General features: G+C 51.3%; 2 protein-coding genes and 2 long non-coding RNA genes across 11 annotated transcripts in view, besides 1 other annotated feature; 1 reads left to right on the top strand and 3 right to left on the bottom strand.

The window, feature by feature from the left end:
• Nucleotides 1-4,165, bottom strand: part of Coa8 (cytochrome c oxidase assembly factor 8) — a 41,790-nt gene extending 37,625 nt beyond the window's left edge. For 2 of the 4 annotated variants that reach the window (XM_006516179.4, XM_006516178.4), the window contains exon 1: nucleotides 4,015-4,165. In XM_006516179.4, the coding sequence (XP_006516242.1) occupies nucleotides 4,015-4,140 (126 nt within the window). In that variant the 5' untranslated portion in view covers nucleotides 4,141-4,165. The remainder of the gene's footprint in view (nucleotides 1-4,014) is intronic. The other 2 variants (NM_001163388.1, NM_026511.2) reach the window with 1 other exon arrangement.
• Nucleotides 4,166-4,176: 11 nt separating this feature from the next.
• Nucleotides 4,177-7,945, top strand: Bag5 (BCL2-associated athanogene 5). Of its 5 annotated transcripts, none has more exons than NM_027404.2 (2): nucleotides 4,177-4,389; nucleotides 6,021-7,945. In NM_027404.2, the coding sequence occupies exon 2, from the start codon at nucleotides 6,046-6,048 to the stop codon at nucleotides 7,387-7,389; it is 1,344 nt and encodes a 447-aa protein (NP_081680.1). In that variant the 5' UTR covers nucleotides 4,177-4,389; nucleotides 6,021-6,045; the 3' UTR covers nucleotides 7,390-7,945. The 5 variants fall into 5 exon arrangements, with proteins under 5 accessions (NP_081680.1, XP_006516280.1, NP_001311411.1 ...); XM_006516217.4 differs by having other exon boundaries at nucleotides 4,338-4,906; nucleotides 6,021-7,814; NM_001324482.1 differs by lacking the exon at nucleotides 4,177-4,389 and adding an exon at nucleotides 4,480-4,720.
• Nucleotides 7,946-11,255: 3,310 nt separating this feature from the next.
• Nucleotides 11,256-14,366, bottom strand: Gm36635. The gene is made up of 3 exons (XR_381975.4): nucleotides 14,190-14,366; nucleotides 13,531-13,711; nucleotides 11,256-12,871 (listed from the first exon to the last, which is right to left on the bottom strand). It is a non-coding gene; the product is annotated as a predicted gene, 36635 (long non-coding RNA).
• Nucleotides 14,367-14,757: 391 nt separating this feature from the next.
• Gm51961 lies at nucleotides 14,758-22,681 on the bottom strand. The gene is made up of 2 exons (XR_003950154.1): nucleotides 18,576-22,681; nucleotides 14,758-17,613 (listed from the first exon to the last, which is right to left on the bottom strand). It is a non-coding gene; the product is annotated as a predicted gene, 51961 (long non-coding RNA).
• Nucleotides 21,934-25,462: an enhancer, noted in NCBI's record as "VISTA enhancer mm1606". NCBI's record gives its function as "enhancer in: neural tube[6/6] | hindbrain (rhombencephalon)[6/6] | midbrain (mesencephalon)[6/6] | forebrain[6/6]" and the evidence as "EXISTENCE:transgenic organism evidence [ECO:0001131][PMID:17130149]".

Genomic DNA, 26,568 nt, shown 5'->3' with positions numbered 1-26,568 from the left:
ACCAGGCCTGCCTCTGTTTCCTAGCTGTAGACATTTTCTTTCTTCTTCTTTTTTTTTTTTCCTTTGGTTTTTCAAGACAGGGTTTCTCTGTATAGCCCTGGCTGTCCTGGAACTCACTCTGTAGACAAGGCTGGCCTCAAACTCAGAAATCCGCCTGCCTCTGCCTCCCGAGTGCTGGGATTAAAGGCATGTGCCACCACGCCCGGCTGGAGACATTTTCTTTTCTTTCTTTTTTTTTCTTTTTAAAGATTTATTTATTATATATAAGTACACTTTAGTTGTCTTCAGACACACCAGAAGAGGGTGTCAGATCTTGTTACAGATGGTTGTGAGCCACCATGTGGTTTCTGGGATTTGAACTCGGGACCTTTGGAAGAGCAGTCAGTACTCTTTTTTTTTTTTTTTTGGTTTTTTTTTTTTTGGTTTTTTGAGACAAGGTTTCTCTGTATAGCCCTGGAACTCACTTTGTAGAACAGGCTGGCCTCGAACTCAGAAATCCGCCTGCCTCTGCCTCCCGAGTGCTGGGATTAAAGGCGTGCGCCACCAACGCCCGGCTCAGTCAGTACTCTTAACCGCTGAGCTGTCACCAGCAAAGCAGATGCCACAACAGGATCCTTCTGCAACACATTTATTAGGAGAGCACTTACTGCGTAGACAAGAAGACCCTGAGCCCAGAACTGGTGCTGCTTATATTGGCCTAGGAGAGGCATGTTTCACACCCGGATTGGTTATGCATTCTACCTCATTTGCATGTCTCTCATCTGATTGGTTATTCTCTCTCAGTACCCCACTAAGCCTCATTATATACCTCATTTGCATGTCTCTCATCTGATTGGTTATTCTCTCTCAGTACCTTGCAGAGTCTCATTATCATGCCCTGGCCAGACAGTGACTTGGTGAAAAACTTTACTGCATATGTACACATTGGTTGTTTACCCAGACTTCTGCCTCTGCCTCCCCAGTGCTGGGATTAAAGGCGTGCGCCACCACACCTAGCTTACCTAGACTATTTTAACATTTTTGAGGAATGCCACAGCAGTAATGATATGTCAGGTCAGGAGGCCATGGTTCCAGTGATGGGCAACAGGCCTGCTCAGTGTACAATCATTCGGTGTTTTCTTTGTTAATGATGAGGATGTAAATGGCGTAAATGTCCTGTATTTCATTCAACTTTTACCCCTGGGGCTGGAGAGATGGGTTGGTGGTTAAGAGCACTGGCTGCTCTTCCAGAAGACCCAAGTTCAATTCCCAGCACCCACATGGAAGCTGACAACCATCTGTAACTCCATTTCCAGAGGATCCAACATGCTACATTTAGCATCTACAGACACTGTATACATGTGATGTACAGATATACACATAGGCAAAAAATTTATACACATAAACAAAACAAAACAAAACAAAACAATAAACAAAGAACAAACCCTCCAGCAGGGCATGGTAGTGCCTGCCATTAATTCTAGCAGTTGGGAGGCAGAGACAAGCAGATCTCTGTGAGTCTGAGGCCCTCCTGGTCTTTGGGAGAGAGTTACAGGACAGCCAGGATTACACAGAGAAACCCTGTCTCAAATCAAAAAACAAAACAAACAAAACAAAAGACCAAAACACCAGGATGGTCGCTGTGACTCAGTCCTGGAGGGGGTGGGGGAGGCAGAGGAGAGATTCAAGGTCATCCTCGGCTATACACAAAGTCCAAGACTAACCCCCAGCATGATTCGCCAAAGACAAAAAAAAAAAAAAAAAAAGGTGGGGGGGGGGAGAGCAATAAGTACAAAGAGACCAGAAATGAAGTTATGAAGGTTTGAAAAGTGGGTCTTCTTAAAGCAAGACTGGAGAGATAAAGAAAAATGTGCACAGTTAACTAGTAGAGGATTTATTTTATTGAAGAAGAAATAGTTTGCAATGTTCTTTTTAAGTTTTTACTTCTTTGTTTGGTTTGGTTTTCAAGATAGAGTTTCTCTGTGTAGCCAGATGAGGCTGGCCTCAAACTCAGAGATCTGCTCTGTCTCTCCCTTGAAGCACAAAGTTACCTTTAAGACGTGCTATTTACAAAGTTTCTTTGCAATACAGCAATCCGTCTTACAGCCATTTAATAACTCAGGAAACAAAGTAGCAACACAGAGGAAACAGCCCTGAGGCAGAACTGTTTTCTTTTGTGCCTCCCAATATTTACCATAATAGGTCATTTAGATCCTAAAAACCATAGCACAGGGAGTACAGAATTAGGCAAGCTCTGGCTGGTAGTCAGGCCCCCTAGCCACAGTCATTCCCTCTTCGACTCTCCAAGAGTTGAGCAGCACAGGCTTGCCCTGAGACTCCAAAAGGCTGAAGGGTTTACCCTGAGGATCCAGACCCCAGGTACCTTGTTTTGAGAGAGGGTCTCATCGTGTGTGTAACCCTGACCCCCCTGAAGCTGCAATGCTGACCAGCTTGCCTTTCCAGTTGAAGGCGGTGCCGCCAGGCCTCCAGCAAGACTCTTCCAAGACTGCGGGCTTCTTAGCCTTCTCCAGCATTAGTTCACCAGAAACGAAGGTCAGGCAAGATGGCTCAGAGGGGAAAGCGTTTCATAAGAAAGCCTGAGTTCCACCCCTGGCACCAACCATGGAAGGGATAAAGGCTCTCCAGAAAGCTGTCCTCTCAACTCTGCCGCAGGCATATCACACAAAATCATTGCAATTTTTAAAAAAGTAAAAATGAATGTTAAGGCAAACTCTGACCACGAGAAAGCTGCTGGGTGAGTTAAATTTTCCCCTCCCAAAGCATGTTCAGGCACCTGTTTCATCTTTTCTGCCCAAGGACTAGAGTTATATTTTCTAAAGACAGAAGTGAAGGCTTGTTTTTTTTCTTGTGCCAGGAAACTGAGCCAGAGGCCAGGGTCCTAAGGCAACAAATCTAAACTGGAGTAGTCAGAACTTCAAAGCTAAAAGTGTGCAAGGAGACACAGCATAGCAGAGATGAAAATTTTCACAGCAAGCACATTTTGCAATTCTTAATTTTCTCCATCTCTCTTCTCTCTCCTCATCCCTCCTTCCCTCTCTTCATTATTGCTTAAACCAAGCTCTCTAGTCTCTATCACTAGCTTAGTGGTCATTGAAGTGTTAGTAGCCACTGATTAATGTTTTACCTCCAGCCTTAGCGTTTTCATATGACTGATAGACTCTAAACCTAGGCCTTTTTTTTTTTTTCCCGAGACAGGGTTTCTCTGTGTAGCCCTGTCCTGGAACTCACTCTGTAGACCAGGCTAGCCTCAAACTCAGAAATCTGCCTGCCTCTGCCTCCCGAGTGCTGGGATTAAGGCGTGGGCCACCACGCCTGGCAACCTAGGCCTTCCTTAAGCAAAGCATTCTGTTGCAAAGAAGTGCAACTGAGGGCTGGTGAGATGGCTCAGTGGGTAAGGGCACCTGACTGCTCTTTGGAAGGTCCAGAGTTCAAATCCCAGCAACCACATGGTAGTTCACAGCCATCCGTAACGAGATGTGAACTCCCTTTTCTGGAGTGTCTGAAGGCAGCTACAGTGTACTTACATATAATAAATAAATAAATCTTAAAAAAAAAAAAAAAAGAAGTGCAACTGACTAAAAAAAAAAAGCTTTATTTAGTTTTATATATGTGAGTGCATTGTTACTGTCTTCGGTGTTCCTAACAGCTGAACCATCTCTCCAGCCCAGCAATTGTTTTTTTGAAAAAGGCTTCACGCCCATTCTTGCTGCAGACCTGCACTGTGGATCTCTGACATCGCGTGCACGTTTACAAACAATGCGAAGTCTACAGAAGTGGGATGATGAAGTCAGCCACGGCTTTAAGTCGAACACTAATCTTAACGATGCGAAAATGAGAAAGAACACCCTTCAAGAGCTGTGTTAATACAAATGGGAATTAACTCGGGGATAAGCAAGGCTCGCGCTCTCCACAGCGGATCCCGGGCAGTGATCATCAGTCCGTCGGAGAGGTGCAGGCGGCGTGGGTTTGCTCGGCGGCCTTCCTCCCTGCCAGCGCCCCCGGCGTCCCGCTTACCCGGCTGGACGCCGCATCCCTGTGATCCGTAGGGCGCTCACGGGCCAACCTAACGCCGCCGCCGCCGGAGAAGGACCGGCAGAGAAGCCGGCGAAGCGCTCTGCTTCCGGGCCGCAAAGCCGCCATGGCCCGCGCGTACGGCAGGATCGCGACAGTGGAAAGGTTGGCGTTACGGCGGCGTCGCAAAGCCCGAGCCGACGCGCGGCGAGGCCGACCGTGCGCATTCCCTGGGACGGACGCCGGGCGGCGGGGCCCGCGCGGGACGAGGAGAGGACAAGTTTTCCCCGGGCTCACTGCTGACGGGCCCGCTCTGCGAGGACGGCGACAACGCTGCGGAAGTGTAGGTGGCGGGGCGCGATGGCGCGTGCGGCCCAGGTGAGCGTGGGGCGAGGGCGCGAGCTCCGTTCTCCCGGCCTCGGGCGCTCCGCCGCCCTCGCTGCGCAGGCCCGCGCCCGCCGCGCGCCCATTGTGAGGTCAGGCGGCGGCGCGTCCGGCCGGGCCGAGACCCGGGAGCGGCCGCCGCGGCCAGTAGCTGCCGCCGCCTCCGCCGGCCCCTTCACCGGCTGCCCGGGTCAGACCTAGCCGGGAAGGGCGAGGGGGGATGCCGCTGGGGGCACCGCTGCGGTGCCGCTCCCCGTGAAGGGCCGATCTCCCACCTCGCAGCCCCCCGCGGCAGCCAAGACCGCCGCCGCCCAGACCTCCCGGGGTAAAAGCTCTGCGAGGGCCGGGCTTGGACCCTCCCGGGGACTGAGTTCTGTGGCCTGCCCGCCAGAAGTGAGCTGTTTGACAGAAACCTGAGAGCGTGGGAAATGCTCTAAGCGCACATACCGGGAGGCGAGTGACCGAGTTAATCGCAGTCGGCAGGTTTGGGCGGCGGGTATTTGAAGTCAGGGTGAGGATTTGGAAGTTTCGTAGCTCCTCTTTCAGAAAAGTAGAAAGTTAGCTAGCTGTCTGGACGAATGGTGCTCCTGTGAGTGTGGAAGAGCTACTGTTAACTTCCAAACTGGTTCCAGAGAGTAGATTAGGATGGGGGGGGGGGGGATCTAAGGAAATTGTGTTGCTAACCTGGTGGGTTGACTAGAATGGCAGTGTACGCAGCTCGCTCTCATGGTTTAAGACAGAATTCATAGGCCTAGACATCCACCCAGGCTGGATCATGAGGACCTTCTGTCTGTCGTTCAAATCCCTACCGTGTTCCCCTATTTCCGTTTTGCTTTGAATTCTTAGGGTCACCAAGTAGCCCATGGTGATCTTGAATTCGTAGTTCCCTTTCCTCTGTATCCCCGACGCTAGGATTGTAGGGATACACCAGCACACCGGTGAGCTTGCTTTGTTTTGTTCCTGTCCAGCTGTTTTCAGGAGAGGGAGTTGACATGTCACATCTTCCCTTTCCTCAAGCAACCTTTTACACCTTTGACGAAACCTTTTGTGTATTTTGGTGCATGCCCAGGTGCCAGAGTTTGGCCTCCCTGCCCGCCCACCATCATTTCCTTGGTGTCCTTTGACTTTGGCTTTTGAAGTGGGGCTTCCCATGGTCCTGAAGGTCCTCGGTTAGGCTAACCTGGGCTGGCCAGTGAATCACGAGATCCATCTATCGCCGTCTCCCCGGCACTGGCTTGCCTGGCTTTTCTGTTTTACTTCATGGGCGTTGGCGCTTCGCCTGCATGGATGTCTGTGCATCACTGTGTGCCTGGTGCCTCTGAAGACAGAAAGGGAATCAGATGCCCTGGGACTGGGGTTACCTGTGTGGTCATGCACTGTCATGTGAGTGCTGGTAATCAAACCCAGGTCCTCTAGCCAGCACCTTTAACCACTGAGCCCTCTCTCCAGCTCCGCCCCAGCTTTTTTTTTTCCACATGTGTTCTGGAATTCCAGCTTGGACACTTGATGAAAAATTATCTCCACAGCCCGAATGAGCCCTTTTAACAAGTGTACTAAGAAGGAGTGTTTAGAGTGGGTTCTTGTCCTGCAGAGACTAATACGTTATCATTCTTGCTATCTTTCAGTGCTTGTGAAACTGAACACAGAAGTATGGATATGGGAAACCAACACCCCTCCATTAGTAGGCTTCAGGAGATCCAGCGGGAAGTAAAGGCTATAGAGCCGCAAGTGGTCGGCTTCAGCGGCCTGTCGGATGACAAGAACTACAAGAGGCTGGAGAGGATTCTGACCAAACAACTTTTTGAAATTGACTCTGTGGATACGGAAGGAAAAGGAGATATCCAGCAAGCTAGGAAGCGGGCGGCACAGGAGACAGAACGTCTCCTCAAGGAGTTGGAGCAGAATGCCAACCACCCACACCGCATCGAAATCCAGAATATCTTTAAGGAGGCTCAGGCCCTTGTGAAAGACAAGATTGTGCCCTTTTACAGCGGAGGCAACTGTGTGACTGACGAGTTTGAGGAAGGCATCCAGGACATCATTCTGAGGCTGACGCACGTGAAGACCGGAGGGAAGGTCTCCTTGCGGAAAGCCAGGTACCGCACGCTCACCAAGATCTGCGCGGTACAGGAGGTTATTGAGGACTGTATGAAGAAGCAGCCGTCCCTGCCACTGTCTGAGGATGTGCATCCTTCAGTGGCCAAAATCAACTCTGTCATGTGCGAGGTGAACAAGGCCAGAGGGACGCTGATCGCACTTCTGATGGGCGTGGACAGTTCCGAGACTTGCAGGCACTTATCCTGCGTGCTGTCAGGACTGATTGCTGACTTAGATGCTCTAGATGTGTGTGGGCGTACAGAGATCAGAAATTATCGGAGGGAGGTGGTGGAAGATATCAACAAATTACTGAAATACCTAGACTTAGAAGAGGAAGCTGACAGTACACATGCATTTGACCTGGGACAGAACCATTCCATTATAAAAATAGAAAATGTTCTCAAGAGGATGAGAGAGATAAAAAATGAACTTCTCCAGGCGCAGAGCCCTCCTGAGTTGTACCTGAGGGCCAAGACAGAGCTGCAGGGCTTGATCGGACAGCTGGATGAAGTGAGTCTGGAGAAAAACCCCTGCATCCGGGAGGCCAGGAGGAGGGCGGTGATTGAGGTGCAGATCCTGATCACGTACCTGGACCTGAAGGAAGCCCTCGAGAAGAGGAAGCTGTTCCCATGTGAGGAGCACCCCCCACACAAGGCCGTGTGGGAGATCCTTGGGAACCTGTCTGAGATCCTGGGCGAAGTCCTTTCATTTGGTGGAAACCGAACTGATAAGAACTACATCCGTCTGGAGGAGCTACTGACCAAACAGTTGCTGGCTCTGGATGCCGTTGACCCACAGGGAGAAGAGAAGTGTAAGGCTGCCAGGAAACAGGCTGTGAAACTGGCCCAGAACATCCTCAGCTACCTGGACATGAAGTCGGACGAGTGGGAGTATTGATGGGCCAGGAGCTGATCTCGCTGGTTCGCACCTCATCTCCTTTAGAGAGCTCTCAGCTCATGGAGCCTAAATGTAATTTCTATGTGCATAGTCAATCTCAGTATTTATGATTTAATCAAATTATATTCAGTATTTCTGCTGCTTTTGATGTTGCAAACGAATATCATTATAGCACATTACCTTTTCCATCTGGCTCATTATCCTTACAATGTGTGGTTTGTGTTTATTTTGTGTGTTTTTAATGGGAACACGAAAAAGGCAGCATTCCTAAGTTTTAAATGGGTTGTGCAAGCATTAGATGCAGAATTTGAGAGTCTAGAAACAGATTAGACTTTTCTAACTCTAGCCTAATTTTTAACTCTAGCCTAATTAAGAGGAGGAGGAGGGAATTCCAGGGTTGAATAAAATCCAAGCATAGAAAGAGACGCTTTATTATGCTAAACAGTGCTGGGACTTTTTAAAGTTACAAGGCCTAATGGGTCCTGCCCAGTTTTAATGGGGTGGGGTTTTTGTTTGGATGGTCTGTTTTATCATAAACATTTTTGCTTGAAAAAAATCTGTCCCCCTGTGCTGTTCATTTTAGAGGGGGGATCTTGTGTCCAACACACAAAATTGATGAAGCCTAACAACCCAGGATTTGTAACCATACTGAGGAAGGGATGAAACATCACGTGATGCCTTCAAGCTACTTTTGCTGTGTGATCCCAACTTAAAATTCTCCTTATTAGTTAATAAGGATAGGGAACATTTAAATGATGTGAGTAGACCTTTAGAGAGAGAGAAAAAAAAAAGAATGTCACTCTCTACCTGTAACTGCAAGATGAAAGTCGTACCTGATGTCAGGTCACTCCAGAGCTATCAGGAGCAACTACCTGTAGCATAAATGAGATGGATTCCTGTCAGTCACAGCTGTGAAATGGACAAGCCTGTTAAACATAACGTTTTTTTACACCATGATGCGAAACACTATTGTAAATCCAGAGGGACTGGTCTCTGCAGCCATCAGACAATAACTGCAGCTGGTACCCTAATAGCACCTGCAGCTCATACTGACACTAGGACTCCTGCCTGACAATTCATTAGACCCTGTCAGTTATACAAAGGGTTTTATCCTTCCATGTGTTTCCGTGAATATTTTCTAAGTAGCCAACACTTCACGATTGTCTATTAATAAAAACAAACTTCCCAAAATTCTGCAGCGCTTTGATAACACAGGCCCCAACATAACTACCGACCTCATTCCATGTTCCCGTTTCATTACACGGCCCTATGAGAGCTGACCTTTTCAACCCTGATGAGCTGTGGTTTAATTTGGAAAAGTTTTGTAAGGAAATTCTCTTTAAACAACTACACCCAGCCGGGCAGTGGTGGCGCACGCCTTTAATCCCAGCACTTGGGAGGCAGAGACAGGCGGATTTCTGAGTTCCAGGCCAGCCTGGTCTACAAAGTGAGTTCCAGGACAGCCAAGACTATACAGAGAAACCCTGTCTCGAAAAACCAAAAATAAATAAATAAAAAATAAACAACTACACCCGTATGACAGGCCTTCTGCACCTGAAGTGATAGGCACACAGCCCTAAGCTCATTTGCACCATCATCAAAGCCCCTTACAGCTTTCCTCCAGGAAATGCTGTAGGACGCTGGGTCCTGTGGGCTTGGCAGTGAGCCACTGCAGTCCCTGCAATTCTCAATGTGGCCAGAGCTATTTGCAGCTCTTCTGTGTCCTGGCTTTAGAATGCTCAACTCTGACTAAAGGTCCTTAAATTGAGCTCTGGGGAACCACAGTACATGAGAGTCACTTTCATGTAGCTTTCACCCGGTCACTAATTCTTTAGCTTCATTTTGAGAGTCAGCCTCTCAAAGTATCCATTGTCCTGTTGAAGCAGATTTTTGTCTCTTTAAAGTGGTATTTCTGTAACCAGCCAAGACATCCTACGATGCTGGGCTTGGAGCCGTGCTTAGCACAGAAGGCTTTTTCTAGGCCAGTAGGGTTTTTGCATCTCCGCCTGTATCCTCTGGGTCCTGGAGGTGGTCACATGACCCTGGGTGGCTGTTGGGGTAGGCTTTGTCTCCATTACAGCTCCTGGGACCCAATTGTTTCATAAATAAGAAGAGCAAAGTTGAGACTGAAGTCACTTGTCCCTCTTGGGAATCATGTGTGTCACTGGGCTGCTTCGTGGGGTCGTCACTGTAATGGTTTCATGATGGTGAAGAAATTGCTGCAAGAAAACTTGCCCAGAGAAGTGTGGCCTTTGCCAGCATTAGACCACATCATTCCTGCTTCTAAACAGAGGTGTTTGCTGTCTTCAGAATCCAGATATATTTGCCTTCAGTTCATTCTTTGGCCACCTAGAGAGAAGTCTTATGACCAAGTCCCTGTTAAATGGACATTTAGTTGTTGAATGCTGTATTTTGGTAAAAATAACCTACCTGCTGGGCAGTGGTGGTGCACGCCTTTAATCCCAGCACTCGGGAGGCAGAGGCAGGCAGATTTCTGAGTTCGAGGCCAGCCTGGTCTACAAAGTGAGTTCCAGGACAGCCAGGGCTACACAGAAAAACCCTGCCTCGAAAAAAACCAAAAATAAATAAATAAATAACCTACCTATTCGCTGTCATGAAGTGCAACCAGTTTTCCTCATTTTAAATTTCTTTTTCCTGTTTTCAGTTTGAGGTTGGCTTTGAACTCCTGAGCTTGCTTCCTCCACCCCGTCAGTGCGGGGATCACAGAGGTGCACTGTCATGCCTGGCTTCTTGATGCTTTAATGCAAGCCCCCAGGTTGTTTGGTTTTTTTGGGTTTTTTTTTTTTTTTTTTTTGGTCTGTTTTGTTTTTGTCTCAGCTAATCCTATACACGTAGATTGTTTTGGGTTGGTTCGGTTTGGTGTTTTAAGGTAGGATTTCACTCTGGCCCTGGCTGGTTTCTCATGTTCTGTGTTCCTTCCGCCTCCACCGTAAGAATACTAAGATTACCAATGTGTGTCCAGAGGGCTGACCACAAAGGCCTTGTTGCTTTGAACTTGGGTATTTTCCCTTAAGGACAGAAACACCTGCCCACGATTTTGATGTGTAATCCAGAAGTGTTTCCCAAATACTGGTTCCCACCTTACGACTAGTAACCATGTGACTATCAGGGTCTCTAAAACAAGTCAGTATTCTCTTAACATAGGCACAGTAGCATACCTCTAAGTTTTGTTTTGTTTCTAAATCAAACTCGTAGCTCAGCTTAGTATGGAGAAAGATGAGCCCAAGTTCCCTGCTGACTTTAGGGAGGGGCCCTTTATGCCCTTGTGGGCTTAGGGTTGACGGTGACTACATGGAAGTACTGTCCTCAGAGTGCTTATGATGGCCTCAGCATACTCGTCTCCTTTGCCGCACAGGAGGTGACCTTGTATAAATGAGAAACGGCTGCAGGATCTTTCCTAGAAAGATCATCTTCCTGCGGAACATCACCCTTGAGAAGACTCCGTTACACTGCTACTGAGAAGCCTGTCTGTGCCCCACCCCCAAACACATGCACTCCCCACACACACTGCGGAAGGGCCTCTGGCCTGTCAGAAGTCTGACACACAGTAGGGCGATGTTTTTCTTCTGACCGTTTCCCATTGGGACTTTTGTCACTTGACCTGCACGGAGCCTTTCTTCTGCCCAAGCAGAGGCAGAGGCAACCTGGACTGTCATGAGCGGGGGGTGGGGGGTGTTTGGTTTGTTTTTGAAGATATGAGTTGTACAGATTAAAAAGAGTACTATAGGGGCTAGAGAGGTGGCTCGGCAGTTAAAAGCACTGACTGCTCTCCCAAAGGTCCTGAGTTCAAGTCGCAGCAACCACACGGTGGCTCACAACCATCCATAATGAGATCTGATACCCTCTTCTGGGATGTCTGAAGACAGCAACAGTGTACTTACATGTGGTAAGTACATAAATCTTTGGGCCAGAGAGAGCTGGGCTAGAGCAAGGTGGGCTGGATGGAGAGGAAGGGGTGTCTAGGGCTACAGTGTACTTACATGTAGTGGATAAATAAATCTTAGAGAAGAAAAAACCCTAAGGCTAAGGTTAAACACTACCCATCACCCTGCACCTGACCTCAGAGGAGTGTGGCAGTTTCTTCTAGGAGATATTAGCTCTGGAATCAGGCATCTTGGGAGTGGCAGGTCAGATGGAAGCCAAGCAGCCTTAAAGGACAGTTGCACATGGGATAAACACGGAGCGGGGCAACGCTCCAGCAAGCTCGTGCATGGCCCAAGTCCAGTCCTGGAAGTAGGATGGGGTTCCACCCTTCCTGGTTGGGAAGTGTCTGAAGCCATCTACTTCCCTTGCTATAATTAGGTCTTTTACTTGTTATGGGCCAAGCACCAAGCAGTGTTCCATATGCGTTCAGAGTTCTCAGACCCTCCTGAGGCAGGTTCAGTACTATTCATAGAAAGTCACTAAGGCGGTCAACATGATCAGTGGGAAGGGCAGGACAATGGAATGCAGGGCTTTATAAATGTATTTACCTGGGAGGTCAGAACAGTGGTGGTGTGTGGTCCCGAGGGAGAATGGTTCCATCAGCTTAGGGCACAGCATGGACAGCAGGCCCAGCTGAGAGTACTCGGGCTAGGTAATCGAGGACTACACAGGCGAGGCTCCAGTAAACAAACCCTCCACGGCGTTCATGTCACAGCTCTGCCTCTGTCAAAGCCAGGGCTACTGGTGAGCTTAACCTTGGCTTCTGGGGCGTGAGTAGGTGTTGCTGAAGGGTGATTCATGCTTGGAACATTTAGCTGTGGCATCGAGTTACTCCAAGCTATCCAATTCAAATCAACATCAGTAGCATGAGTCCCTTTCAGAGAAGAGACTTCTGTGGATGCCGTGCAGTCTGGTGTCTTCCAGCTGTGAATCACACCTGCAGAAGCTACACCGAGATGAAGTTCCCGTCTAACTACTTAGGATGCACAGACCTTTCCTGAGCAGTAGGGCCTCAGGCTGCCCATCCATGCCCACTGGCTGGCCTTTGAGTGCTTAGGTCTTTCCTGAAACTGCCCTTTTCCCACCTGAATGACGTTGCTAGTTGTCTCCCTTCGAGGTCCCTAGACACAGACCTGGGTAGCCCTGAGTGACCAGGGAGTCATGAACAGTCAGCCTGTTTGTAGCCTGAGCCCTGCCGCTTTCCCCTGCTCCACACCCCTTCCCGTCCCTGGGACTGAAGGCATCTGGGTTCACCACTCCAGCACTGCCTAGCTCTTCCAGCCAGGCTGCCTTGCCTTTCCAGCTGGCCGCTGTACTTGTAGCCCCAGGGCCTGGGAGGAGCAGACAGCCGTGTGCATGCCTGTGGGATGAGCTGTTCTTTAGGATGGTGTGTTGGCTCACGCTGAGCACCAGAAGATAATTGCTGAATTACTCTGCGGAGAGGAGGTTTCATTAGCCATTCCTCTTGCTTCGGAGACTTTCCAGGGCACAAGCGACCTCCTCTCTGCCGGTGTTTTGATGTCCTTTGTCAGGAGCTCTGGTGGGATGCAGAGACCCTCAGATATGCCACCTATGGGAACAGATGTCCCCCAGGGCTGGCAGCCCTACCCTGCCTTTGGTGCCCCTGCCTCCACTATGCAGTGTTGCGTTCTGACCTTAAAACTCACCCAGGCTGGGCAGTGGCGGCGCACGCCTTTAATCCCAGCACTTGGGAGGAAGAGGCAGGTGGATTTCTGAGTTCGAGGCCAGCCTGGTCTACAGAGTGAGTTCCAGGACAGCCAGGGCTACACAGAGAAACCCTGTCTCGGAAAACAAAAACAACAAAAAACAAAACAAAACAAAACTCACCCAGAGCTCAAGTCTGTAAATGCTGACCCCACAGCTGCTCCATGACAAGTGCTGTTTGCAGGGGGCAGAGTGATGATGGAGCGCTGTGACAAATCTGTCTTCTTTTTTGTTTGGGTTTTTGTTTGTTTGTTTGTTTGTTTTGAGACAGGGTTTCTCTGTATAGCTCTGGCTGTCCTGGAACTCACTCTGTAGACCAGGCTGGCCTCGACCTCAGAAATCCACCTGCCTCTGCCTCCCGAGTGCTGGGATTAAAGGCGTGTGCCGCCACTGCATGGCAAATCTGTCTTCTTTAAGGCTGACCCCAAAGGATAGGAAATGGCTCCACTTCTTGGATGCAAAATCACTAACCTGGAGAAGACAGAACCTCCACATCTCTGGGACGGCTGGGGTGTCAAAGGTTAAAGCAGGTACATAATGTTCAGTGTCGAACTGGGGCGCAAGTGATCCCCATGCGAGGGCCTGCACCCTGGGGCGAGGGCGAGGGCCACCATGCAGGGTCATATGTGGTTGAGAAGTCTGGAGGGGCTTCCTGGAAGAGATGCACAGCTGTTAACTGCCAAGGATACTGTGTGAAGTTTGGTGTCTGCTGGAGAGGGCCAAGCCCAGAACCACTGCTGCTTCAAGACTGAAGTCATGACCCCATCATCATTTCTAGGGTTGGAGCAGTAGCTCCATTTATTAGGGGGGCTCTGGCCATATTTCCCCAGCAGAGCCGTGGGAGTGGACCAGCCCTTGTGACCAGCAAAAGTCACACCTCACCTGTTCCTCTGGGGATTGTCTCGACCCAATAGCCACACTCTGGGCCTCTTGTCCTTCCTTCCAGCCTGCGTGGCACAGGTGTCCTGTGGGGCACTCCCCTCCCCCTTCACTGTTGGCCTGGTTCTGTTGTCAGTTTCATTCTTGACTGAGGGGTATGCCCACATGGCTGCTGCCCACCCACAGGTGCTCACAGAGGACATGTCACATTTATGGGGTCACACTCTCTCCCATAAATCCACCGCATTCACCTGTGTGTTATAAGCGGTTGGGGCCTGGGTCAGATGTTTTCCAGTTCTTGGCCTCTTATGTAGAGTTGAAATAAGCCAGGAGGTGGTAGTGTAGGCCTTTCATCCCAATAGTCTGCAGGCAGAGGCAGAGGCAGAGGCAGAGGCAGAGGCAGAGGCAGAGGCAGAGGCGCAGAGAGGCAGAGAGGCAGAGAGGCAGAGAGGCAGAGAGGCAGAGAGGCAGAGAGGCAGAGAGGCAGAGAGAGAGGCAGAGAGAGAGGCAGAGAGAGAGGCAGAGAGAGAGGCAGAGAGGCAGAGAGAGAGGCAGAGAGGCAGAGAGGCAGAGAGAGAGGCAGAGAGGCAGAGAGGCAGAGAGGCAGAGAGGCAGAGAGGCAGAGAGGCAGAGAGGCAGAGAGGCAGAGAGGCAGAGAGGCAGAGAGGCAGAGAGGCAGAGGCAGAGGCAGAGGCAGGCAGATCTTTGAGTTCAAGGCCAGCCTGGTCTACAGAGCAAGTTCCAGGACATCCAGAGCTACACAGAGATACCCTGTCTGGAAAGAACAAACAAAAAGTTGAAAATAAAGACTTACATGCATTTGTGGAAGAAGCAAGCCAACTTTATTTGGAATAAAACAACATGCAGATTATAGCAAGCTAAACTGCCAAGGTTGACAGTGGCCACAGGAGTGAGGTGCTCAAGGGTCCTGAGTATGGTTGGGACCTTTCTATAGGGTCTAAGTTAGGGAGGTGATTATTAAGAGATGCCATTTGAAACAGGAGAGCTGGGGGCGGGACACCCCTGGCAGTTTCATTTGCCAATTTTAGGGTGATGACCGAACCATTCCTACACAGTAAGCGACTGTTCTACTATTAGCCACACAGCAGCCCAGGTTTTACCTTTTCAGTATATACTTCTGCACTGGCTAGTTTTGTGTCAACTTGACACAGCTGGAGTTATCACAGAGAAAGGAGCTTCAGTTGAGGAAATGCCTCCATGAGATCCAGCTGTAAGGCATTTTCTCAATTAGTGATCAAGAGGGGAGGGCCCATTGTGGGTGGTGCCGTCCCTGGGCTGGTAGTCTTGGATTCTCTAAGAGAGCAGACTGAGCAAGCCAGGGGAAGCAAGCCAGTAAGGAACATCCCTCCATGGCCTCTGCATCAGCTCCTGCTTTCTGACCTGCTTGAGTTCCAGTCCTGACTTCCTTTGGTGATGAACAGCAATGTGGAAGTGTAAGCTGAATAAACCCTTTCCTCCCCCCCCCAAAAAAAATAGATGTCATTTGGCTGGCTCTGTTCCGTGTGCATGTGTTTGCCTGCATGCATGAGGGTGTGCTATCAGCTCTTAAATGCTGAGGCATTTCTCTAACCCCTGGGTGGTTCTCTATTGTAATTGATAGATGGGGGCCATATATGTTCATTTTGCCTATTGCTTACGTTCCTTCCCATAATGCATCTACTTTTAATCATATGTATGTTCAGCCATCCATAAGTATAAAATGGCAACTAGGGGATCTTCCTAAGTGTTTATTGAAAGACTTTTTTGTCCTTAGACATTATATAGATCAGGCTGGCCTCAAACTTGCAGAGATCCACCTGTCCTGCATCCCAGGCACTGGGATTAAAGGTGTGCCCCATCCTGCCAACCCAGGATAGTTTGCCTTGTTCCACAACCACCCACCCAAAACCAGTTCGGGCTAGATCAGGCCTATTATTAATAATCGGATCAATACCTGAATGCACTGAAATAAATCTTTCTAAATTTCATTGTTACCAGGGTCATTTAAACACTATTGTCCAAAGACTGGATTGTGTGTCGCTCAATGGAGGGCAGGGGTGGAGGGGTTCTGAAGTTGCTAGGTGCATTGTTTAGTCTGGGTGTGTGTTCGTGCAGCAGGTGCAGGTGACTGAGATGGATGGCCAGGTGCATTATTACAAAGGGGGAGGGGCACACAACCAAATAGGATCCCAGGCTAAACTATCCCTGCTCTACCCGGGTGCCCGAGGCCAGTGATACGTGAGCCCTGAGCTCAGGAAGCCACCCTACTTCCCACCCCCACCATCCCACGGGCCTGCAGCAGACAGCTCAGCCCTGAGGAGGCTGTCTTCCTCAGAAATCCAGATTCCAGATTCCACCCACAGCTGCAGAGAGCCTCAGCCTCGTGTGTCTGCCTTGTGGGTGGATGTATGTACGTACATAGCTGGTTGTCACTTCAGGTCCTGGAGTTTCCACCAGGAAGGAGGGGTCAGCCATGACTAATCCAGAACTTTCCTGGGGGTGGGCAGGAGGGACATGACCTTATGGGTGTGTGAACTGGCTTCTGAGAACACAGATGAGGGGCGGAGAGCTTTCTGCAGATGCTTAGCACCTGGTTAGGGCCTGCCCCTACTGTGACCGAGGCTCCACCCTCCAGAGCTTGAGCCTCAGACTCACCCTTTTCCCCTGCACCCATCAGGTCCCACTCACAAGACAGATGTCCATTCTGTTCTCCTTGTGTGGTTCTGTTTCTATTTTGGTATTTTGAGACAGGGCCTCCATGTAGCCCTGGCTGTCCTGGAACTTGCTCTGTAGACCAGGCTGGCCCGGAACTTGCTCTGTAGACCAGGCTGGCCTGGAACTTGCTCTGTAGACCAGGCTGGCCTGGAACTCAAGAGATCCACCTACGTCTGTCTCCCAAGTGCTGGGGTTGAAAGTATGTGCCTCCATGCCCAGCTGCCTTGTAGTGGTTCTGAAGTGCTCAGGGGTGGGCTTTTCCTCTCTGGTGTCTGGGGCTACACATCACTAATGCGTTGTTAGATGGTTATATCCATAAAGTAGAGAGGCAATGTCAATCTTAGGGACAATGGCCCTCACAACCTCTCCTGTGGTAGTGCAGGTCTCCCACCCTCCTGCCCACCTTTGTTCCTCTCCATCTGCCATTCCCTGAGCATGCCACTCCCACCCAGCCCCTTCCCTGAGGATGTGAGCTGAGGGAAGAGGCCCTATGGCTGAAGTATCCCCAGACTGTGTCTGCCGAGCCCCAACTCTGCTCAGCTGGAGCTCAGTGGATGAATAGGTGAAGTCTAAAAGACAGTCCTGGCTGAACTAGGCTGGGAAAGGTGCAGGCAGAGAGGCCTGGGCTCAGCTTCAGGACCAGATTGGCCAGGAGAGAGCAGAGGTTGAGAAGTCATGACCTAGCGGGTCAGAGGCAGGGCTGCAGCTGAAGACACACTGCTGCCTGCAGCAGCTCACGCGGGTGACCCAGGGATTCTTTCTGGGTTGTGGTTTTCCATGTTGGCGTAGTCTTGGCTGTCCTGGAATTCTCTTTCTGTAGATCAGGCTGGCCTCAAATTCAGAGATCTGCCTGCCTCGGTCTCTGGATTGTTGGGATTAAGGGTGTGTGGCACCATGCCCAGCGAAGTGGGAGTTCTGAACAGAAGGGAGCTTTAGGACAGAATGAAGCAGAGCTGGAATCTATCAGAAAGGAAAGTTTGACAAAGTTTTAGACATTGTGGTTAACAGAGAGGACCTCAGGGAATACATAAGACACATCCAAGCGTGGGTGTGGGCTTCTCAAGAGAGTCTCACTTAAGCACAATTTTAGTGGCTTCTTTAGTTACATCTCAGGAGGTTGCTAAGGAACCACTTTTCTCAGTAAATGTGATCAGAGCGGTCCCTGCATGGAGGGATTACAGCAGATAAGGTAAAAACCTAGGCCAAGGGCTTGGGAGAGAAGTTGGTATTTCTACTGTATACAGGGGTTTGCGGTCTTGTTTCTGAGAGTCCTAGAAACTATCAAAGAAGGAAGTAGACTTGCTAACCCAAGGTCATAACCCTCGGGCCGGACCTTAAGCACTGTTCATTGTTAATGCAACTTGCCGAATTGTGCACACATAAGTGCTTATGAGTGCATACATGCATATACCAAGGCCCATCTGAACTAGGAACACAGTCTCCAGGCCTTGGTCCTCTCTCTCAACCAAGCTGTAGCCCCGGCCCCTGTTTTAATATTCTTATCTGAAAATAGCCCTAAATAGAGAATATTGTTTTCATGGCAAATGTTCTTGTTTGTTAGAATTCATTCATCCATCCATCCATTCTTTTTTTTTTTTTTTTTTTTTTTTTTTTTGGTTTTTCAAGACAGGGTTTCTTTGTAGCCCTGGCTGTCCTGGAACTTGATCTGTGGACCAGGCTGGCCTCAAACTCTTGAAACTGACCTGCCTCTGCCTCTGAGTGCTGGGATTAAAGGCATGAGCCACTATTGCCCATCTCTGGCCAAGAATTCTTGATTTCAACTAGCAAGAGGCTTCAATCCACTCTGTAGTGGGGGGTGAGGGGTTCCTCTCCCTTCTTATGCTCCTAATTTCCCTCATTTGTCATCCTGCTTCAGGCCATTGTGGCAAATGAGAAGCAGAGAGGGCCTGCGGGGTACATACCGTGGCTTTCTGTGTCTCCTCCTCATCTTCCTGGCCAGGCCTAGGGTAGGGAATATGTCCAGCAAACATCCATACAGCAAGGTGCCCAAGATCCAGATGGCAGATTGAAAGTGTCACCGAGAGCCATCTGCCCCCAGTGGGTTCCAGGCATCCTTTTGCCAACTCAGGCCTGACCTAGAGCAGCTGTCTCACAGGCGCAGAAGCTGGCTCTGGCCGCCTCTGAGGTAAGGTGGAGAATGGAGAGATTGTTATCTGGTCATAGGAAGCCCTGGAGGAGGTGGCTTCTGACTTGAGAGTGAGTTGGAAAGGCCATCAAGTGCCTACAGGCAGCTCAGTTGCAGCATCCTGCCTGGATGAGTCACCTTAGACCTTGAGGACATAAGAAGGTTTGTCCTTTCCCCTTTGTCCCAAGGACGCAGCTAATCAAAACCCTGTGATGCTTGCAGGCATGAAGTGCTGTGTCAGAGCAGTGAGGCAGGTACTCTAAGAAGGCAGACACAGGTCCTGACTTCCCAACCTTGATGCCACAAACGTACCAGGAGAAAGGGGAAAGGGGCAACCTTTACAGGGAAGGCAGTGAAGGCTACTTTAGGGACACTTCCTTAACAAAAATCCCCCAGAGAGGGAGGCATTCCAGTGGGAACAGCCATGGGAAGCTCAGAGCAAGGCTTACTTCTCAGAGCCTGGGAGATCTCAGAGGTACAAATCAAAAGCTAGAAGGGCCTGGGTCAAAGGTGGACTCTGGATGACCAGTGCGAGAATGTGGGTGTTTTAGGACAGAACACTGTCCTAACTGTCCCCATGTGTGGGGCCAGGAAGATAGGACCAACAGAAGAGGCAGAGCAGGACTGAGATAGACAGGCAGACAGCAAGGAGGCTGGCCTTAGGGACTAAAGTGCAGTTGTGGGGTTTGGCCTGCCTGACGACAGGAAAAGTTAGTCATGGGATGAGGTCACATAAGCTGGGTTTGGGTGTGTGCTTAAGGTGCAAGAATTCTCATGGCACGTGAGCCCAGAGAGCCAAGCACTCTACTTCTCTGCAGCCTGAGCCCAGTCCTGGTCTATCCTGTCTATCAGCTGGCTGAGCAGGCTCCCAGTGCCCCTTGTGCTCGGATGCATGGTCCCCTTTTTCTTCTGATACTGCAGTTTCCATCCGTCCACGGAAGGTCATCTTTTGACTCTTACTCCTGACCAAAGAAAAAGCAGACATCCCAGAACTGACATGGTTACTGGAAGGGACCTAAGGCCAGGGCCATGTGAGAGCCTCGGCAGGGACAAGCAGGCGATGAGAACAGCCAGTGCAAAAAGCCTCCAGGCTCATTAAGAATCTGCAGAGCTGGATCCCTGGACTTCAGACTGTAGGCACAGGCACGCCAAGGGGCATCTTGTCATTTCCCAAGAATGGGCCATGAGGGTGTGGGGCTGGAGCAATGTCTCAGGGGGGGGGGGGGAAGATAAGAGCACTGGTGATTTTTCCAGATACAGATTTGATTCCCGGCAGTCACAAGACAGTTTACAACTATCTGTAAGTCCAGTTCTAAGGAATCTACCACCCTCTTCTATAAGCAGGTAAAATACCCATACAGTTAAAATAAAAATAAAGGAACCTGCTTGGTTGATCAGAGCTGGCCTTGAACTCAAGAGATCCGCCTGCCACTGACTCCTGAGTGCTGGGATTAAAGGCATGCACACCACTGTCCAGCAAACAAAAAATCTTTGAAAACTAATGAGGTCCTTGTCGGTAGCTAGGGGCTTCCAGGGGCAGCACCCTAGACTCAGATCATGTAAGGTGGCAGCCCAGGTAGCCTCTTCACCACACATAATTTCCTCATAGCTAAGATGGGAACTGGCTTTTTATGCCTGAGCACATAAGCAACCTGTAATTTTGTGTCTGGGGCAGGGTCTTGCTATGGCTAGCGTGGCCTTGAACCCACTCTGCCGCTCTGACAGGCTCTGTGGCCCTGAATGGAAAGACTACAGGATTCTGTCCCCAGGTAGTCAGGTGACTTTTGTTGTAGGCATTCACTCAGTCACAGAGCGGGAGCCCCAAGGAGGTGCCTCTAAGTGGCAGTGGAAGAGGCCTAGCTCTATGCCAGGGAGGGACTACACGGGGCTCCTCCCTGGTTTCAGCTGTGTCCTCTAAAACCTCCATTGCTAGGTGCCCACAGAGCTAGCCTGGCCTTGCCAGGCTGTGCAGAGGGGACTCCAGACAGTCCTGGCCACATCCAGTCTACTGACCAGTTAGTTCACGGGTTAGAGCTTAGAGCCCTTGACTTCAGAGCACCTCCAGCTCCTTCACAATTCCTCAGCCCTTCTTGGTTCTTCACATGTGGCCACCAGGAGGCACTCAAGGCCAATTTTTTTTTCCTTTTCTGCGCATAAGCCACCCAAAATGGTCAGGGCCTAGCCAACTGGTGCAGCTGTCAGGCCTATGTCTCCCCCACTGCGTGCACCTGTCCCAGCTGATGGGGACAGGTGGTTGTGGTCCCACCTGAGCAGCACTCGGTGTCCGGTGGTAGATGGTGCTCCAGTTGGCCTTCTGGTGGCTGCCCACCATGAACAATTGTAAGCTAGCACGGGCCCTGCAAATCTGGCAGCTTTTAACTTAGCCTAAGACTCTTAACTTGACCAGACAGGGATGGTCTTCAGTCCTGGCTCTGCCTGGCCCACGCTCCACGTGTCCCCGTGTGATCCCAATGTCATCAGGGTGGTAGGTGCAACACTGGGTGTGGGGCAGAAAGGGCAGATCTGTGCTACCCCTGCCCCCACAGGCTGTTCCGGATTCTAAACTCTGGCTGCTCCCTCCCTTGTAGATTGTAGTCATCTTTATAACCTAAACCAAATGTCACTCCCTGAAAGAAGCCTTCAGAACACACCCTCCCCAAACAGCCACCCTCAGTGTTGGTCTCTGGGCCTGCATGACTTGACTTTCCTGAAGCTAGGCAGCTCCATTCTGTCCGGGGGCCATGGAACCTGCCCTGCCTACTGGGGGTTCTGTTCCATGAATGAATGGAGGAAGAAAAGCGGTAGTGGCCAGAGAGCCAGGAGTGTGGAGTGCGATGAGAAAATGTGGTAGGATGGAGGAAGAAGAGGAGGAGAGGGGCTGGCCCACTTTGCCCCCAGTGATCCTGAGGCTCAAGGATCACTAGCAAGTTCTTGTTCTACTCAAGCCCCAATTCCCTGTCCCATTTAGGCCTCATGTCCTATATCCTGGATCCTACCCTCCTGTCCCCCCCAGCTAAGCCTCCAGCAGGCAGATGGGTAAGGTCAAGATGAAACCTGGCCAAGGCCCCTGAGCACCTTGCTCTCTGGTCTGAACAGTGCCATAGTGCCTAGATCTCTGGAGGCTGGAGCTCCGATCTTCAGGGCCATCTGAGGAGCCTAAGGCCCTGGGGACCTGGTGCCTCACCGAGCAACCTGTGTGTGGCTGTGTGTAATGTGCACATACGCATGTGAGCACATGTGTGAGTTCATGACAGTGTGCAGACATGTAAACACGCATTATGGATGTGCTTGTATTTAGGTCTAAGCACATGTGTGTGCTTGCGTATGTGTGTATCAAGGCAGGGATGGGGAAGACTAAGGATAATGAGGGGCTTGGAGCCTGGGAGCAGCCCTGACTGAGGACGGGCTGGGGCTGGACAGGGGCTGGGGAGGGCTGTAGTGGGGACTAGCTCGAGGTGTCCTGGGAACAGGCCCAGAAGGAAGCTTGCACAGGCAGGCGATGGCACCATAGCAACGCAGAACAAAGTGCTGGCCTACTTACACCCCACCCCCACTCCTCGATCTGCTGGGGGGGGGGGGCACAGGGCCTCTGGGGCCCCTGGAGAACTCTGTGCCCCTGACCTTTGGGAGCCCAGTGTCCTGGAAGCCTTGGCCTTCTCCTGGCCAGGATAGACCTGTGAGACTGACTCCCTTTCTTTGTCCACGAGTGGGGTGTACAGTGGGCATTTGGGAAGGTCCAGTTTGCTGCACACGCCCTTGCCTCGGGGTGACATTAGGCGCAATGGTTTGAAAGATCTTTATAAATTTTCCATCCCCAGAAATCTCATCTCAGGGCTTTGGGTAGTTCTGGGTGAATGCAGCATCCTTCCCCAACCCCCACTCCCCACCCCACCCCCACGAGGATGTCAGCACGATGGGAGCTTCCTGCTCACTAGACAGGGCCCTTCACGCCCTTGACTTCCACTCTCTGACTCAGTGTGCTCGGGTCCCAGACCTGGGCTCAGCTCAGGGTGGTAGGATGATTTCTGGAACCCGGCAAGTCCTACATGCTGTCTGTTCCCCCCCCCCCCCATCCCGTGGGGTCTTCAGCAGAGTGCGGCAGACAGGGCTGAGGGCCAGCAAGTTGTGAGGGAGCTTTGTGAAGCGCCCTGGAGACAGGAAACCCTTGGCCTCATGTGAAGGACAGTGGTGTCACTGGACACTACACACAGAAAAGCAAACATTTTTCTGACGACTTCCCGCAACCCCCAGAGGACTGCGTGTGGCCCCAAGTTGCCGTAGCTCCTCATGGTCATGTGACAGGCTCTCTCCAATCTGCTCAAGTCTGGATGGCAGCTGTGACCCACAAGTCCCAGTTCTCCCCAAACCTGAGAGCCCCCCCAAAAAAAACCATCATCACTGTCCAGCCCTTGTGCCTGGCTAGCACCCAGGAGCCGGCTCTGAACAGGATGCGCAGATGAATGGAGGGTGGGTAGTATCCCTCTGCTCTGTGGGAGTGGGGGGATGTGTGCCCTTCACAGGCGCCAGCTGCAACTGCCCTCCTCTACCCCCCCTTAATTTATGCCATGAGGAGGGCCAGCCACTCGCTGGTCCCCCACTTGGCAGCGGCTTTGTCCCCAGGCGGATTCCCAAGGGCTGCCTTTGGGAAGAAAGGGCCCTTCTCTGGTAGATGGTGAGGTCACCAGGAGGGGCCCCACAAGCACAAAGGCTGTGGGCCCCCACCCCACCCCGCTGGCAGCTGCCGCTTTGTCCTCAGCTCCTGGTCTAGGAGAGACCCTGCAAGGCCCCAGCTCAGCCTTGGAGGGGCCCAGGCTTCCTCTCTGTTAAGTTCACCAAGTGGGGGAGGGGCAGATAGCACCCCATCCCCTAGGCTGCTCCTGATCAAGTAACAGCACCTGCTGGTGTAGGCTCCACCCAGAGGCCAGGCTAGGCCAGAGGCCTGGTCAGGGCACTCGTGCAGCTATCTGTCCATCAGTACAAACAGGAAAACTCCAGGGGTACTTAGGGGGCGAGCCTGAGGTTATTGGGGCAACTTGTCTCCTGGCCAGAGTGGGCTCTTGGGCAGTGACCCAGAAACCAGAGCTCCGGCCCTGGAGCACTGACGCATACCTGTGGTGTGCGCATGTCTGAGTGGCAGGAGAGTCGGGCCTTTGGGGTTTCCTTGTGCAGTTCTCAAGGATCCCTAGGAGCACAATCGGGGAACTCCTGCGTTTACCCGTTTACCCGGAAGAGGACTCAGAGTTATATATGGGCCCAGCAGCCTAAAGCTGAGAGGAACTGCCATTTTCAACATCACTGCTTCTACACTGTCCACAGGCAAAACCTTCTCTGGGGCTTCACAGAAGACCCGGGCTAGGGGCCAGCTCAGGATGGCCACAACAACAGGGACAAGGAAGTAGCAAGAGCTGTTCACATATATCAGGGAAGGGGTGTCCCCCAGAATACACTTCAATGGATAGAGCCCGCCAGGCGCTACGGTACATGCATTGGGTGCCCATTACACCCCAGCCCCAGATGGAACATGCAGGCACTTTCTAAAGAGACAGGATGAGGGGGCGGGGGACTTTGAGACCTGATATCCCAGGGCAGAGCCTGGTAGCTCTGAGGGTGTGTGTTTTGTGGGCTGGGGCCTTGCAGGGTCTTGGTGGAGCTTCCATGGTAAAGGTCTGGTGACCAGACCTAGAAACTCAGAAACTGCCATAGGCAGGGATGACAGCCAGACAGCCACAGGATGAGGTGAGGCACAGACCATAACAGCGCCCTACACCTTTGTCTCAGGCAGGAGCCAGCAGGAGCCAGGAGTATTGGGGCTGCCTTGGTCTGGGCTTCTGGGCTCAGTCAGGTAGGGCTGTTGCTGAAATTCCTTCCCGAGGAGAGACTCAACATCGTCCCCTTCTCTTTCGGTCCTAATGACAGACAAATCACGCCACGACTCTGCCAAAGTTCACTCTAGGGAACCACGAAGTTTATCGGCTTCCTTACAGAACACGGGTGAGGGCCCCTTACAGGGATGTGAGCGCTCCTCTCCCAACAGGGTGTAACTGGAAAGCCTTTCCCAGCAGGAGCAAGGAGGCCCTCTCCCGCGTCCCTGATCTATATACTAAAGCCGCTCCTGAGGCCAATTAAGGCAGATGGCTACTCAGATAAGGGGCTCCTGATTCTCGCTGCCCTTCCAGGAGTAACAGTCAACAATCCCAGCTGGGGCAGTCATTTTGCAGGGTGCAGGGTGTGGCGGTTGCTTGTTTCTAAGGATAACCATGCACAGCCTGGCGTAGTGGCGTACGCCTTTAATCCCAGCACTCGGGAGGCAGAGGCAGGCAGATTTCTGAGTTTAAGGCCAGCCTGGTCTACAAAGTGAGTTCCAAGACAGCCAGATCTATACAGAGAAAACCTGTCTCAAAAAAACCCAAAACCAAACCAAACCAAAACAAAAAAAGGATAACCATGCACAACAGGGAGCCCCTGTGGAAGGCCTGATGGAGGCATGGGCCCACACACAGGTCAGATCCTGGACTCAGGGTGTCCTCCATGCTCCCCTCTCTGAGGGTGCAGACGCAGGAGTGCACGAGAAAGTCCAGAGTGGCTAGACACAAAGGCAGAAGTCGAGGTAGTGGGTAGGGCAAGTTGGTCACCCCCAGACAGGCTGCAAGAGTCCTGGTGAGGGGCTGGCCAGTGGCCACATTTAGCATTGAAGGGCCCACAGCCAGTTGCCTGATTTCCTGCAGAATCCATAGCAGAAGCAGGAAGGCAGGGACAAGGAGACACTGGTGCTCCATCTCCCTCCCCAAATGTCCGTCCCCTTCCTTGTTGCCTAGTGCCCTGAATGTCCACTGCTCCTGTAACTTAGCAACGAGCCTCTGTCGCCCCCACTGTCTCCACCCCACAGCTGGCCCTACCACCCACAATGGGTGCCTGCATTCCTCAGCAAGGCCAGGACCTCAGCAGGCCCAGGCTTTCTGAAGAAGCCAGATTGGGGGAGGATGCTTATTTACCCCGTGTGTGTGTGTGTGTGTGTGTGTGTGTGTGTGTGTGTGTGTGTGTGTGTGTGTGTGCTGTAGCTCAGAGTGGCCAGTGATCAGTGTGACAAGAGGCTGACCCAGCAGGCTGCCAGGCCCTTGCTTCCCACCAGGGGTTGGCTCCTTGCACAGTACTACTTCCTGTGGTAACTGCACACAGTCTTCAGAAATCTCACCACATTCCTGCTTCCCCGTGACCCCATTGACACCCTCACTCTGGGCAAACACAACACTGAAACAGGATGTGGCTGCATAGATGCCTTAAAGTGGGGTTGAGAGAGACTGCCAAGTGCCAAATTAGTCTGACAGGTACACGGGCTGGTCAGGATGCTCAGAGAAAGGCAGGGGATGGGAGAGTTCCCCAGTGCACAAATCAGAATGCAGAAAGTGGGCTTCTGGCAGGGCACAGCTCTTGCCTGCATTCAGTGCTCAGAGGCAGAGAAGACTGTAGGTTCCAGCCAGTCTAGTCTCCATAGGGAGCCCCCCCACATAAACACATTCTTTCAGGAGGGACAGACCAGACCTGAAGTTGGCAGATGGGCCACAGAGGTTCTAAGAGGGACCAGAGCCTCCAGCATTGACCAGAGAGGCCAATGTGGGTGAAGGGTAGCTCCAGGTCCCTTCTGCAGGCTCTACTCTGCAAGGCTAGGATGCTTTGATGTTTGATCCTGACTTACTTGGAGGAGAGGAAGATGGATGAACATGGTGACCTGTGCTGGGGACAGGGCCACCCCAAGCTTTGCTGTGGTCCCA

The sequence above is a fragment of the Mus musculus genome, chromosome 12, assembly GCF_000001635.26.
Source record: "Mus musculus strain C57BL/6J chromosome 12, GRCm38.p6 C57BL/6J".
Taxonomy (NCBI): domain Eukaryota; kingdom Metazoa; phylum Chordata; class Mammalia; order Rodentia; family Muridae; genus Mus; species Mus musculus.
Note: the sequence above shows the minus strand (reverse complement) of the source record. Positions and strands in the feature narration are given on the sequence as shown.

Bases quoted from the DNA above. Each gene is read 5' to 3' on its own strand.
- Bag5 (NM_027404.2), top strand. From the start codon at position 6,046: ATGGATATGGGAAACCAACACCCCTCCATTAGTAGGCTTCAGGAGATC.